At 39.9% G+C, this 16,399-nt stretch overlaps 1 protein-coding gene across 1 annotated transcript in view; it reads left to right on the forward strand.

The window, feature by feature from the left end:
• Positions 1 to 2,429, forward strand: part of cfap46 (cilia and flagella associated protein 46) — a gene marked incomplete at both ends in the record, with an annotated part of 140,649 nt that extends 138,220 nt beyond the window's left edge. Inside the window, 3 exons of the mRNA XM_080507388.1 lie at positions 1,922 to 1,991; positions 2,054 to 2,188; positions 2,291 to 2,429. Of these exons, the coding sequence (XP_080363514.1) occupies positions 1,922 to 1,991; positions 2,054 to 2,188; positions 2,291 to 2,429 (344 nt within the window). The remainder of the gene's footprint in view (positions 1 to 1,921; positions 1,992 to 2,053; positions 2,189 to 2,290) is intronic.
• Between the last annotated feature and the right edge of the window lie 13,970 nt (positions 2,430 to 16,399).

Below are 16,399 nucleotides of genomic sequence, written 5' to 3' on the forward strand. Positions count from 1 at the left end.
ACAATCTGTGGTGGCACACTGTCCAACTCTGGTGTGCACTCGGGCAACACAACTCGGGTTACAATCGTTGAGGAACAGGTCGGGTTCAGCACATGTCACCATTGAAGACATATGTAGTGTTACAGACTCACCAGCACTGGTCAGTGGTCCATGAATCGCTCCTGCCGTGTTTTGACAACCTGTGCTGTTGCTGCTGCAGTGTTGTGGGAATGTTTTTGGCAGCGGTGTCAAACATAAAGTCTGTGGACCAAAACCAGCCCGCAAGCGTCTCCAATCCAGCCAACCACCAAGTAACTAGTCAAATTATCCAAGAAAACGTATATATTTTTAAACAAATTTCTATGGAGTATTGGACACGACACAACACTGAGACCCAAGGTGACATATTGGGGATACTATGTGAGCAAACTCGCCTCAAATCCATGTCACAATCAGTTTGTAAAAACATAACAGCTGTTGGAGAATTGTTTTGAACATTTCACTGGATTTTGCATCACAAGGTTTCATTTAAGAATCTTTTTGCATCCCCAGACCTGGGAATGACGCCCCACAAGTGAGGAAAATCTGTCATCTCACTTCCTGGCTTGTTTCAATTGTTTTGAAGTGTGTGCTCAGAAATCAAACCCTGTATAATGTTATTGGGGGTTTAGCCAATCCTAATCAAGGTAGGCTCTCCCTTTGACCCTCCCACAAATATGCAGTTCTGCTCTGGCACATGGCACCATGAGAGAAATGTCCTCCCAAGATGGGCATGTGTGTGAGCGGGGACATTCCACCTCACAGACACAGCAGGTTCAGAATGCAGCTCATATGGTCCAATATTCAAATGACTGAAAATAAAGGAACAGCTGGATTTGTGACAATAAACTTTGAATAGAAGGTTTTTGGACCAATGAGACCCATGTGAAATTGTCGAAAAGCTGTTCAATATGACGAATGATCTATTATCAATAATAACGTGTTTTTAAAAAGCAGTGCTCTCTTTGTTCTGTGGCATTACATTTTTTTCTGATAAATTTGAAATTATAAGTTAACAAAATTAATGGACAATAATGCTTTAGAGCCCAAAATCATGTTCAGATTACCATATTTTGCCAGATTATAAGTCATTCCTGATTATATGTCACACCAGTCAAAAAATGCTCCATGAAAAGGAAAACAAACAAATCGTACTGGACTATAGGTCACATTTATTTGAAAATGTATTTCACAAAATCCTAGACCAAGAACACACTAATCTCGACAGGAAAGTCATTCAGTCTTTTAGCATGATTTTTCGTGTGAAAACTACCATCGGTGGCAAATTTGGTTGATCTCCACAACATGCTAACACCACTGTGAAGTGTGATTTCTCATGACCAGTTGTCACTATGATCACAATTTTCTGTCCTTTCTCTGCAACACCTGTTGCAGAGGTAAAACGTGAGGTTGCAAAGCTAACCACCTGATCGATTTCTACTCTGGGTTTGAGCGGTGGGCGCCGTGGCGTGCATATATATATATATTTTGCAGGACCAACCAAACTCAAAGAAAGTGTGACTTGTAGCCTGGAAAACACGGTATTCAATTTTTTTTAAATTTGAACTTTAAAACAATTCAATTGGAAAAAAATCAGTCCTCACTTTCTGTTTATGGACATTGGTCCAAAGTGCTAGCTTATGAAAGGAATATCAAGTTTGCTTGTTTGTTTGTTTGGATGGCTATGGCCTTGTGTGTAGATTGGGTAGTCTCTCAATCAGAAGAATGCAGTATAAAATATCCCTGAGCAAGACGATGCACTCCAAGCTGCTCCCAGTTGGTGGACTGAGCTGGACTGCGAAGGCGGCTGCAGTTTTCGAGCGGTAACATCCAATCTGGTCAAACTCTGCTGTCAGCACAAATAGCAATATGTGCTTGTACATGAGCATTGTGCTTCCTACAGTCATCTACGCCTGCGAGACATGGAAATGCACTGCCAAGATGGATAAGCGTCTCAATGCTTTCCACCAGAGGTGCTGGCGTAAAATTCTAACGCTCACCTTTTGTGAATTTTGTGAACGTGTCGGTAACGAAGACATCCGACGGTGATCAAGGTCTCGGACATGACAAGAGATCATCATGAAGCGCAGCTTCCGTCTGGTGGGCCACATTCTGGGCCTCCCGGAACACCGCCCAGCCAGAACGTTGGTGACGTGGAGTTCTCATGGAGGTAAACGGAAAATGGGACAACCGTGGATGACCTGGCTGAGGACATTTCAGGCCAATCTCAAATCTGTCAACATCACCTGACACAGCTGTCACTGAGTTGAAGCCAACCGAGGGCGTATGAAGAGATTGATCGACATGTGTTCTCGACGGTACAAGTCAAACTGACTCCACCCAGACCTGGAGGAGGAGCCAGCTACGCCCCCAGGAGCCAAGCCCCCGGGTCAGGAAAACTAGAGATCTGATCAGAGGACAATCATATGCTAACATCCCACCCCTTTAATGTCAATTTGTACTACATGGATTAAACCTGTCAGACTTGGCCCTATACATTAAATTTTTCTAAAGTGGTAAAGTGGATTCACCTTTGAAAGTATTTTGAAGAAATATCAATAGACGGTTGGATGTGTGTCATCTGTATTCCCAAAAAAATACTTACTGGATCTGAATTGTTAAAACACATTTTCACCAAAAAGTCGTGATTTTTTTCAAAAAATATTTAAGAAGACGACATGAAATGATTGAAGTCGGCTGTGTGGTGTTGTAGTGTAAAAACGGTTGCCTCATAGTGAGCATAGATTTTTCACAGTTTCCCTCCGAATGTCTAAAAACATGCACATTAGAAGAACTTTTATTGTTGCGTTTGTGTTGTTTGTCCCTGTGATGGACCAAAGGCCTGTTTGTGGAGCACTCGCCCTTCATCCATCATTTTCTGGAATCACCTTTGAACTGCTGTGGATGAAGAGGTAAATGGTGTGAGTGTGAGAGGGCTCTCCCTCTCCCAGCCCACCAAAAAGAAAGTCGACCATCGAATGTTGGCCTGAAGTTGGCACCAGTTCCAACATGATTAGAATTGAGCCCGGAGGTGTCATCAATAAGTGAATCAATGTCTATAGAGAACCATCCTCTCGCCATTGAGATCTTCCATTCTGGACCAATGGCATGGTCTGATATTGGTAAATAACATTTACTGCAGTCCCCCAGGACATGCTGTTTCATATGGATTTCACTAAAGCATCAGTGGAAAAAGTGGCTCATAAAAATGATTCATCTAAGATCCATCTAATCCTTATTCGTGATATGACGTATTAAATCATGAGCACAAATAACTTGCCCTCATACCCCTCCACATTTTACCTCCTTTTATATGTCTTTAACGAGCCACATTTGTTGGAATGGTAGCCACATTTTGAAGTGCAGGTGTGTGCAGTTGTATTATCCCTTTTGCGTGCAGCCATATACACGAGAACGCCATCGGGGGAAATTAAATCCCTGCCGCTGTTTGTCACTCATGTGACTGACGCGTACAAAATTGCTTTCACCTTGACAAACTTTGTTAGCACCTTGGGGATGAATCACATGTTGCCTGGGAGCCAAATTAAGTTTCTCGCGGCTGAATTTCCCTCTTTGAAGGAAGTGACAGCAGCAACCTGGAGAAAGTTGAAAACATCCCTGAAGCTTGAAAATGGACAGATAACTGGTGCACTTTGTGGACAGACTTTGGCAGTTTGGACATATAGTGGCTGTGTACCTTACATTACCGCCCCACTTTCCATCTTACCTGACATTTCTTTAATCACATGTGCAATTCAAAGGTTACATTAACATATTATTTTGACATCACTCTCCTGATGGCTTTTCCTCCCACTCTTTCACATTAAAGTTTCTATAAGTGTCCTAATCAAATACATGCAGTGCCAATGGCAAAAGCTTATCATGTAATGACTGCACTTAGACATCCGTGATGTAGGAGGTTTTTTTTTTTTTTTTCTTTTCTTTTTTTTTCAGTCTTCCACATTTACCCCTCTTTTCCTCAGTTCAGACAATTTATAAGTGATGTCCCCCTCGACACACCAGCACTCTGTCATTGCTGAGAAACGGCTTCATTGTGCCGGCAGTGAGGGATCTGCTTTGAGGGGCTCACTGGGAAGGCACACACCTGCCACCAAGTCTCCAACGTAGCGTCTTACTTTCCACGAGGCAGTTTGACACCGACAGTCATAAAGCCACCCTTCTACAATTCTGCGCCAATCGATTTTATATTCTCTTCGGGCATCTAAATCTGCAAAAATAAAGAGAGGGATGAAAAAAAAAAGTTTTCAAGAGACTCTGCTTATGCAGTTTGTTTAAAACTGTAATACCAACAAAGTTTAATACGATACACCCGAAAGATTAAGAATAAAATCATCTTTAACTATCTGCTAACTTCTGGTTACCAATGACTATAAGAGCATTTCCTCACTTGACTCTTTAACCCACACAGGACTCAACTGTAGTCAACTCAATGTACTCATGAAATGCAAACAAGGTGACGTCATACTCAACATTTTGTTCTTGTTACCTGCTGCTGTGTCGAGAGGAAAAACATTTTGAGTATCTTACTCAAAAGTACTTGAGTACCTTGCACTTAAGCATTAGTGTTCATCAAAAAAAGTTGTCATTTTCAATTTCCACTGACTTGAAGCAGCTATAAATAAATGTAAAAATAAAAGCTGAACTGGTCAAGTGTCGGGTGACGGTTTTCAGAAAAGAACATTTCTCCCAATCATCTGCTCGCATCAATCAAATCACAAGAACATTAAGTTTTAGAAACCACCTTAATGTCAAGTTTACAGTTGTCCCATATGGCACCCTTTAAGCACACCTTGCGTTTAACTGCCCGATCAGATGCTGTTCAGGGTGAAGTGTCAGCCTCTTTACCAGAGAAGACAGATGAGTCAGGAGTGCTGTCCATCGCCCTCACCTTCATTCCGCCCTCTTCCCATCACTGTATTCACACGGATGATGGACGACGGCTGTCGGCTCTTTGACTGGATGAGAGTATGAGCGCTTATAGTGATTTATAAGGTTAAAAAAATTCCCTATAGGTGACTTATTGTTTGTGTGAAGACCAGCCCAATGTTTAGGAATCATGAAACAACACTTAAAGATTGATGATGTTGATCTTTTTTGGGGGGAGTGTGATCACGTTTACATATGGATGACATTTCTGTTTTCTGTGGCTTGAGGATATTTATGCATTGTACGTATCCACTGCTTCCAAGTTATCCAGCCCTCAGAGTCCAGAGGTTTAACATTGAGAAGATAGAATGTGAGACTGTCTTGAAGCCTCAATGCCAAGCGCAGTAATATTTTTAATCAAATGACGTCAATGGAACGATAGCTGCAACTTGAATAGAAGACCAACTGTTCACTCTGATTACTGGACAGGAGAGAAAAAAACATTTTAATTCCTGTACTGCAAACATGAAGAAGCTTTGTTGAAACCTCGCTCACGTGCAAAACTCAAATCTTCTGACGTGATTTGCGTTGTGAGGACTGAAAAAGTGTTGCCCCTGCAGGACCTCTAACTCTCCACACCAGCCTTTACCTCTGGGACTGTAAACCTTGCTTATATGTTTTACACGGTCCTCGACTTTGCCTGCTCGACCGCTTTCATCTCAGCTGTCAGTGGACTTTGACAGTCGTTGTAAATACTTCCTGCTTTTTCGGCATGATGGATAGTGTCACTGTTGTCACTGTTGCCTCAAAGTCAAACAATGGATTCGAGTTCTCCAGAAAGAGAGACAAGAACTCCTTCCAATAAACTTTAAAAGCAAGGCAGGAAAAAAAAAACTACTCACCTTCTCATTGTCCCACCTCAACCATTGTGTGAATTTCATATTTACTTCTTCCCCTGGATACGACTCCCTCATTTAAGAGGGCCAGGTGGCCTTTTTATGTGTTTGTAGTTGTTTTGCTGGAAAGTTGTTTTTTGTTTGTTTTTTTGTCTATTTGTACCCATAAAAGGAAAAAATAAAGTGTACATCTGAAGTTAGTTCAGAGGACACATAAAGACAATTTTCATCTCGAGTTTGCTGGACCGAAAAAATAGCGTCATAATAACCTGTCAAATGAAACCTTCACGTTTTTGTTTTTATCATGGTGCAGAATATACATGATGCATTCGGTGCATTATATATTTTTACTGCAAACTGTATTGAACAATGTACAAAGTGTACAATCTCAACATAACACCACCTTTAAAGAAACCTGGTGCAAAATACAATGAATTGTAAAAAGCAGTTTCATTATGTGTATTTTTAGAAATTTTTGATTTTTACTATTTGCTTGGAGGCTGAGTGGGAGCGTCTTCCAGGCTGTTTGATATCCCTCGTCTAAAACATGGGCTGTAGAACTGTCACAGTGTGAGAGGATGAGGACCCTCTTGACCTACAACCACATGAAATCAGATTTTCCAAATTATATGTACTCTAAATAAAGTTATCAGATTGATGGGCAGGTTTACCTCCACCAGAAAAAAAAAATAAAAATCTCGTTCAGTTAGTTGGTCATTCCCACAATGCTTTGCTCAGTGACATGTGGTCCCACTTCCAGCTTGACTAAACATCCCTCCAGTATGGAAGATAGTTCTGTTAGTTTCAGACCAGCATCCCCTATGTCCTATTTTAGTCTTCAAATATGTTTTGGAAGGACATTCTATCCTGTTGTTTTTCAAGTCAAAATAAAAGTCCGCCTGAAGTGTCACATAAAGTTCCAAAAATGGGAATCTTATCATAAGCAGAATTTGAAGATTTCCTATCATTGTCATTTCAATCAAATTGGGCAAATCTAATCAAATTGAAGTGTTCCCATGATATAATTCTGTTTCAATCAGGGCCTTAATTTGATTAAGCTATTGTTCATTGGACTGACAAAAGAAATTCTGTATTAAACACAAATGCATGATAAAAGGGCATTTTCAGTTCTTCAGAAGAAACATTTATTGGAGTATGTAACCTTGATGCACTAGTCTGACAGATTATTTGCAGAGCACTAGTGAATAAACTGCTTGTGTAGCAGCTCACCTGTCTCGTGAGGAGGAGCGCTCAATATCATCGTATTAGATCGGAGATGTGGTAACATTGGGCTGATTTACTGAATCTGTGCAAAGCATAATCGAGTTACATGAGTATATGCAATTAGATTATGATTACATAATTTGTAAGATTGGTATGATAGTCATAGCTTTGGAATAATATATAAACAAAAGAGATTCAGAAAAGATGGCCTTGGAACTTGATATTTTCAACATTTACAGACGTCTTAAAAATGGCAATAAAACCCACTCCTATAACAGCAATGTTTGGGGTTATACCACCTGGGCCACATCTCAATCGACGGGCAAAAACTATGGTTGCTTTTGGTTCTCTCTTGGCACGTCGCCTGATACTGCTGAAATGGAAGGACAAACATCCTCCGACTTTTAAATCATGGTTAAATGACATCCATTTCTTGAGATGTGAGAAGATACGATACACCACAAGAGGCAGTGCCCAAAAATTTTGTACCATCTGGCAGCCGTTTATAACTTTTATTGAAAAAATGGAAGCCAAGGACATTGTAAATTAGAGCTGATGATCCCACCACTTTTTGAGTTATTTCAATGTTCACTCAGGGCTTCTTTTTTTTTTTTTTTTTATTATCCATTGGTATGTGTATGTGTGTGGTTATATGAGCATTTATCTGTTCTTTGTGCATGTGTACATATGCATATATTCACTCTGTATACACTGTACCTTAGAAAGCTTGAACTTCTGATTTGTTTTATTTTCTATGAACCATTGAGAGAATAGCTCAAATGGAGCTATGGGGAGGGGGATGTTTCACTGTTCTTAAGTGAAACATCATTGATGTTTATGTTTTGTTTGTATGTTGAAAAAATAATAAAAAGACCTTGACAAAAAAAAAAAACCACAGATTGGTTCTTTAATAGTGAGTACAGGCGGCGTTGGGGAAATTGCAATGGTCACTAATTTTCTCACATTTGTAATCCTCTCTGAAGAGACATCAAGAAAATTCAGGATTTCTCAGGACCTGGTGAAAAACACAATGAAGCACATTGCATTAGTCATATTTTATACGTTGTCACCACGAGTACGAACCAGTAGTGACTTCACGATAATGAGTATGAATACCAGTACTTATTGACTACCATTAAGGCTAATTTATACACACGACACATCCATGTACAAATGATACGAAAGGACATGTGTTTCCTTGAACTACCTCTGCGTCCAGGCTATGCACACCTCCAGCAGACTGCAGTACCATGCAGGAGGTCCTGCAGCCTGAGGTGTAAAACTGTTTGGCTCAGAACCAGTTTCTTTCCCACTGCCATGCGTCTTTTAAAACAGAGGACTTTAAATATCACATGTGAAGTAACTGTGGGATGTGTGCAGTAACTTCCTATTCATTCTCTGTTTATACACATCCATTCATTCTTTTATAACATTTTAACTTTATTAAAATTGTGTGTGTGATTTTATCGGTGACCATGCATTGTCATGTCATGCTGATTTATTTGTATTAGATGACATTTCTGCCTCATGCTTACGAGGACCATTCACACAGATGTTTGAACGTCGTGTGTGGTACACTTGTACAAAGCCCACTTTAGAAATTAAGAGAGTGTAATGATGAGGAATGCAAAGCGTAGCTGCACGAGGCTCGTTGACCTCACCGCTGAGTCATGCATATTTTTGTCTTTGTCCCACTTTGGAGACCTGCAGAACGATCTTGCTGAGGGTATCCGGTGACCTCAGATGAAACAGACAAACAGCTGGGAGCAACAAAACATGACCGAACACTTTGGCAAAATATATTTGTTTCCAAAAATCAGAGAGTCTGGTCGTGAGCCACTCATGAAGGTCTCCACAATATTGTGTGTCCTTGAAATGTCAGTCCGACACCATTTACTCAAGGCCTGAAACTTAAAAAATATATTTTCCACTAACTGTTATGTAAAATATTACTTAATTCTTTATGGGTCTTTCATTCTGACTGTCTGATCTTTTTTTTCCTGTTTTGCTCATCCTCACCTTGAAAGATGCCCTGCATTAGAGAAACGGCACTCCGCAGAGCAGCCAAGTGTCTGCAGTACATTAATGTCAGCTTCCCTCCCTGCTCTTACGTGAAGGGGTTACATGGATTGTCACAGCCATGGACGCGGTCACAGGACTTGCATTGACCGTGGACACGAGCAGTACATGATGAGGGGGGAGGTTAAAGGGAGGATGTGGATGTGCCTGACTGCTCATCTGTACTTGAAATCACACCTTTATTCCCCAACAATTTCACCGGTTCATTCAACTTTAAGACCTTGCGTAAAGGACATGTTCTCATAATGTCGTCATAATGTGGTCCGGACAGATTCCTGCTGCTCCTTGATGGCAGTTATGTGACCAGGTCACCTAATGGGCTTCATGATGTGTTGCGCTGGCAGTACAACATGCATGTGGTCTAACATCTGTCATCACATGTCGGTTGCAACTATTGATTTCTTCAGCGTTGGAGCTGAGGAGACCTTGAAACCCTCATTTGGAAGAAGAGTAATATTGAAAGAGAGTGAAGACAGAAAATCTTTATTTTTCTTTTTATTACAAGAGACAATCATTCACAGTAAGTGAGGATTCTGTAGTGGGGTGTCTTTTTTTTGTTTGTTTTTTTGCCAAAACAAACACGTAAATATGAGACTGACGGAGAATTGCGGGCAGGGGTTTGCCTTTTCTCAGCCATGTTTTGTCTCCGCTGCATGTCATTGTTTCTTTTTAAAGCAGTGATTGTCAAACGGTGGGCTATGACCTGAACACTGCCCCATGTTCAGGGCTTTGACTTTGTAAAAGCAATCAGAAATGAATACAGCAGTTGGTGGACTTAATACATTATGTGAGTGGTCATCTGCCAACTATTTACATATTCTAACGTAGCATAGCAAAACAGGTACAAAGAAGAATACAAGATAGGAATTTGGTTAGAATGAGGAAAAATGGTAACGCACGTCAATGTGTTTTGTGCCGGGAACATGAATGCATGAAGCCACAACTTAAGCCACATTTAGAACTACATGTTGAAACAACATCCAAGTAGATATTTAAGTTAATTTCACATTTAAACATTTCATTATGGTTAGAAGTGGAAGTCATGTGAGGAATGTGAGGCAGCAAGTTTTGAAAACTGGGAAAAGAAATGTGCATGAAAAAAGGTTGAGCATGAATTATGGATTTGATTGCTTGGATTTTCCATAAATCTTGCCCTTATACCCAACATTTGATCATGTTTTGTTGCGAAACCTCAGCTGTTGCGTGAAGGAATGCATTACTGAGTTGCTACTTGCAGTTCACAGGATGCCAGTCTGGGACAGGAAAGGCTCGCAGAAGACATTAAGGCCTTCGCTGTTTACACGACAACGGTTCATGTGAAAATTATCTTGAATAACAATGTCTGTTTACAGGGAAACAGCAGAAATGCTACAAACATGCCAGGCCATGAGCGGGTGCTGTTTTGCACAGAAAACAATACACTATAGACATTAACAGACATAAACAATGGCAAGCACATAGACATTTGTATGGACAGAGTAACCAAGTTGTGTTGTTATTACAAGTGCCTTTCAACTATAAAACTACCAAGTCCCAGGAGAACATGGACTGGGAAGCATGATACTTTGGATGCTGTCATTGTTGTTATTGTCCATCGACTGTTTCGTGTACAGAAGATGTCAGGTCTCCTTGTCAGTCAGTGCAAAGTCTTGCATATTTTCTCTCTTTCTGTTTTTATTGACTATTGTAGATAGACCGCCTTACCTCTTGTCTCAGTATCAGATCGTCTTCGTTCCTTATGTCAAGACATCCTGCAATTCCCTTGTGTCCCCTCATCTACTTTTGTGCTTTGGATTACCTGCATTTTCGATTTCTGCTTGGGTTTTCTTTTTTTTTTTACCTCCTGGATTACTTACCTCCTGGATTACTGTTTTTAGATTTGTCTGCCTCCGGAGTGTCTGACAACCAACTCTAAAACTTGACTCGGACTCTGCTTTTGGATTCACCATCTCTATGACAGAAAAACTATTTATGGCTGTGATGTGCATGCGCAGTAGTACCATTTGCCTTTAATCCTTTTCCACCTTGGGAGCCATTTTCAAAAGGTTGCATTATAAGTGGCTCCAACTCGAGCGCCCTTGTCATGTAAACAGACACCAAAAACCCAGCAAAAGTTAAAAACAAGTTGTGATGTAAACAGGGCCTAAAAATCTTCAATGACATAACATTGCATGCCTTAGGTGGTTCCAGACCAACATTAACTGGAACTGTAGCTTTGCTGAATGGTGACGGGATACAGTGTCTTTGTGCATTATTTTCTGCTTTTAGAAGTTGCACTCCACAGCCTTCCAACCTATCACCCAAAAAATGACCTCATCACAATTATTTTCGGTGTAGTCTTACTTAGTTTGATCTTTCACAGACAAATAGCTATAAATCATTTTCATTCTAACTGTTTGGTCTGGATTTTCTCTGCCTTTTGAAGTCCCTGAAAAAACTGGGAAGAATGCACGTTCACTTGCCATTTTCACAGACTACAATAACGTGTTTGCAGCAACCCCTAACCCTTAAGAAATCTATTCTTCAAACAAAAGCTCAGAATGTTTCATAATAAAGATTCAATTAAAATCATGAGCACCACTGTAGCAGTGAAATCAAACCAAACAAAATAATTTTTTGACTGTATCTGATCATGTAGTTACACGAGGTAACCTTTGTCAGCCTCCAGTACCACTGTCCAGTACCTAAAGATAGTTTAATCAGGATTTGTCTTTTAAATCCCTTATTTTAAATAAAAAGGTATCCGGGATTTTTTTTTTTTCTATTTGTGTGTTTTGTTTTAGTCAGGAAGTTAATTCATTTTTGTTCTGACGTTCTGAAAAGGGCCAGTGATCATATTTGTCACAAAAATCTTTTTTTTTAATCATTTTTGATGAAATTCCAAAACACCTAAAATATAAAACTAATATATGTCAACAACCAAGAATTTCATTTTTTCAAAATAATGTTGCTTTTTTTTTTTTTAAGATAAATTATGTACGATTTGTGCATGATTATACTTTTGTGATTAGGTCTGACTTGTAACTAATGTCAAAGGTATTCTACATTTTATTGTGAGGGTTTGGTCTGTTTTTATTGATCAGAGTGTACCCCAGCCTTTGCCCGTAGTTGGCTGGACAAGAACCTGTGTATAAGGATGGACAGTCTTTCTTTGTAAATATCAAAATGACAATTTGAGTCAGCTCCTGCACTCCACAGCCCTGAACGGATTCAAGTGCTATAGAAGAACAATATGAAACTTGGATGTATATTTAGACTGCACGTTACCTTTTGCAGCACTATTTTGACACCAATCAAACAGAATGCCTGACTGCTTTTCAAAAAATATACTTTATTACAGACATTTTTAGAACGACCGTGCATCTATGACAGAGAAACTCAATGTAAACTCAAATCAAGACAATAGCACTCATGACACACAAAAACGTACAGCAGCACAAATCTCAACATGCCTCTTTAAGTACAATACAACAAGCAGATGAAGCGACTTGATATTCAGGGTAGGTAGGAAATAGAAACAGGGGCTTTAACCCATCTGTACATGCTGGGAGTGGTAACAGCATGCAGTGCAGATTATAATCTGTGCACCCAAATGTAACACTGGAACGTTTGTTTTGATTAATATCCTGTCCGATCTCCAAGGTGAATTCACTATATACAAAAGTACCAACATGCCTACTGTACTTACTGTTGCAGGGTCTCTGTGCGTACGTGTGTTCGTGTTGGAGGATGCTTGGGAATTGCTAAAAGAATGCCTTCGGGTACACAGAGGCCACCTATGAACCAAATTTCAATTTTGCAATGCAACTGTAGACGCTCAGAAGTGTCATCATCTCAGTATCAGCAAAGAAAACTATGACATTGCATAGTTGATACTTTTCAAATTAATCTGATTGGATTCTCCTGTCACACACACCGGTATCTTTATTTGTTGGTTAGCGTGTGTTACGACACAGTAACCTGGGTCAGTGCCCTTACTTAATGCTGGGCCACAGTGTAATGATGGGATGCTTGAAAGAGTCACATCCTCTTGTGTTCCAGGCATGGGCCACTGCTGCATTCATTTCCACATAAAGACGAAGCATGCTGGGAGATCTACGGCAATCTGAGATCTTTTCTACACCGAGCGACACCACATGTGAGCCAGACATGAGAAGTGTTGATTCCTAGAAGGAATCCGGGATTTAATGTCACCCAGCTCAACACCAGGTAAAATACAACCTCAAAAATGAACATAAAGTTAACAAACCTAATGAGAAGCAACAAAGACAGAAATGATTGTACTGACAGACACACATGCAGACGTAGATTCGTACTTTTTGGGCTCACTGATGTAGAATATTGCAGAGGCCTTTGCCCTCAAGCATTACAAGCAAATGTCTAATATGCTAAAGGTTTGCATTAGGGATGCACAGACACTACTTTTTATTAAAGGAGGAGTACAAGTATGAGGACTAACCTTTAGCTACTTGCCAATACCAAGTACAGATACAAGTAGCTACTTAATAAATGTCATCAAGACTAATTCATACTCCATACACAAACAATATGGCATGAACTACTGCCACACAACCTTAAGGAAACTATTTCAACATCTTCTGCCCCTTCTTTTTTTTTTTTTATGAAATTTCCTCCATACTACAGATTTTCCTTCTGTTCTCGTCAACGTGATGTTAGTGTCTATAGTTGTTTTGACCCTTGCTTTCTTGGCCAGCCTGTCAGCCCTCTCATTACCTTGAACATCCCCATGGTCAGAAAGCCACATAAAGATAATTTTATTCCCCTGCATTTTAGCCTCTGAATGCTTTGCCACTGTTTTGTGTCGTAAGTCCTGTACACCCTCTACGTAGTACTCATCAGGTTGTACCAGGGAGCTTTGTCCAAGTATAAACACAAGAACTCCATACAGGACTGGACCCGATACTGGTATTGTTACCGGTGCATCCCCAGTTTGAATGCTTCAAAATGGGCGGAAATTTGATGTGACCCAAACACAAATGAAAGGTGATCTACAGAACAGCAGATTGTGCAAAACACTGGGATGAGTTTATGTGAATAGAATAGTGTATAATGTGATTAACCAAAACTGAAAACACTTTTTCCTCTGCTGGAGCTGACTTTTTTACTTTTTTACAAGATACATGGTCTACTCCTTCTTAGATCTTTTCTAAACATCTTCTATTGCTCCTGTTTCTGTCAATTGCTTTGTGACCGATCATCCCCAATACTAAAGATTATACCATTTCAAGCACAATGTTGTCATGTAATTGGGGAATATGCTGATGCTCATTTGAATACTCCTGTTGGCCAGTGACGTTAATTACGGTGTTCTTTGTTGAACATTTGTTAGAACACACAAGATCAGGAAGTTTTCAAACACTCGCATGAGCCCTAAAACCACATCAAACCTTAAAAATGCATTGAACACCTTGTGGTGCTGCATTTTGGTGCCCACAATTTAGGCTGTATTCTACAAATGTAGAGTAGCATCTCAGGGTTGTGAGTCCAATAAGAGAAGTAAAATAAAGAAGAACAAAGTATACATGCACAGGGAAAGAAATATTGTTGTGGAAAACGTAATTTAGTAATTTAGCACACATAAGAATACCTCTCAGAGAACCAGTCTTTACAAACCAGTTTTTACATTTTGACAGACCGGAGACATGGCTTGACCACTTTAAATCCTAATTTTTGGCCAGTCACAGACTGTTAAAATCCCCATTAAAACTGAACCAAATCTTAAATAATTGACCGTATATTGGCAAGTAAACTACAGCTGGAACCGCAAAATACAATCTGGATGATTGGCCAATTAAATCATGTTACTTGGAAAAGACAAAAATGTTCTATATTCTTGCTCCTGCAAAGAAATTGTCATCATATGTTCACTCTCATGAACGACATTTCCCATTTGATGTATTTTGGTTTAGCTTTAATTTAAGAAAATACTTTTTTTTTATTCATCTTTATCAATCTGAGAAGCAGGTTGATTCTATAATTCTATAAGTCAGGTTCCTGACCTTTAAATAGGGCACATTAAAGCAGGTGTATTGCCACCAAAAACTAGTTCTACTTAAAAAACTATTTAAACTTATTCCTACTTTTCAATAATTTGTAATGTACAATGCACATGTTATAATACAAAAAGAGACTTGGAATATGAGCTTAACCTCTAAGTTACTCATATTTTCTAATGATAGTACAAACATATGGTTGAGTATAGTACAACATTTTTTGTTAAATCCTCTAAGTTATGTTTTGTGATAAATGGAAGTTGCAATACTCTATTTTCTATTTGGACATTCAATTTTCTAGATTTCACACTTAACAACATTGAGGTGTGGTTTGTTAAACTAATTGATTCTGGATTGGGTGTAAATGTTGCTTGCATTGCTGATGATACCCAGGCATCACATTTCAAGTGGCACAGATGTTTTAGGATGTTACTCCCTACCATGGAGAGAAAACATGATGGGAACACACATCAACACATTGGGAACAGACACTGAACATTAGATTTTAACATAGTGGTTCACTGTTGACGGTGCTTTGACGGATATTAGCTAATAGTGAACAAACATGCACAACAAGCAGAAGACATCTTAACACTGATTGCTACTATCAACTGCAGCCGATGCCGACGTGTTGACCGGTGTGACAGTATTCAGCTTCACTATTGCTGTTCTCGACCTGTGCTTGTGACGGCAGTACCCGTTGCTTCTGTATATGGCGAGCAGACAAAGCCGGTCTTGTGCTAGTGTTGATTATTGGTGCGTTGTATCATCTCCACAGGCGGTGACCTGCAAACCGAGAGTTTGACGACGTGGTGCACAATAGGTGCTTCTTGCAGTTGTGGGAGTGTTTGTCGATCCCCCCCGCTGGCACTTTATGAATAAGTCGTCCTCCTACATCGGCCACAGAGGCAACAGGAGACTGGCATGTCCAAGTCTCATTGGCCATCTACACAAAAAGATGAAAGCTCTGACCCAAACCAGAGTACAAGGGTTGCGCTGAAGTAAAATGAACCCCCCCCCCCCCCCCCCCAAATTCAGAACACCGCTCCATCCTTTTGACCCAAGAAGATGAATGAGGCTCGCTGCCAAAGCAAATACTGAAACAGCATAGGAAAACAATGCTTTCTCTGCAGGCACCATCACGAGGCTTCAAAGGAGAATTCGAGGACGGGATGAAAGGCTGGAAGCATTGTAGAATTTGAAAGAAAGAAAAAAAAACCTGGCTGCCTCGTAAGTAACTGATGTCAAGGTTTGTGGTTTTTTTTTCCATTTTCAGTCCTT

Source organism: Blennius ocellaris (assembly GCF_963422515.1).
Source record: "Blennius ocellaris genome assembly, chromosome: 13".
Classification (NCBI taxonomy): domain Eukaryota; kingdom Metazoa; phylum Chordata; class Actinopteri; order Blenniiformes; family Blenniidae; genus Blennius; species Blennius ocellaris.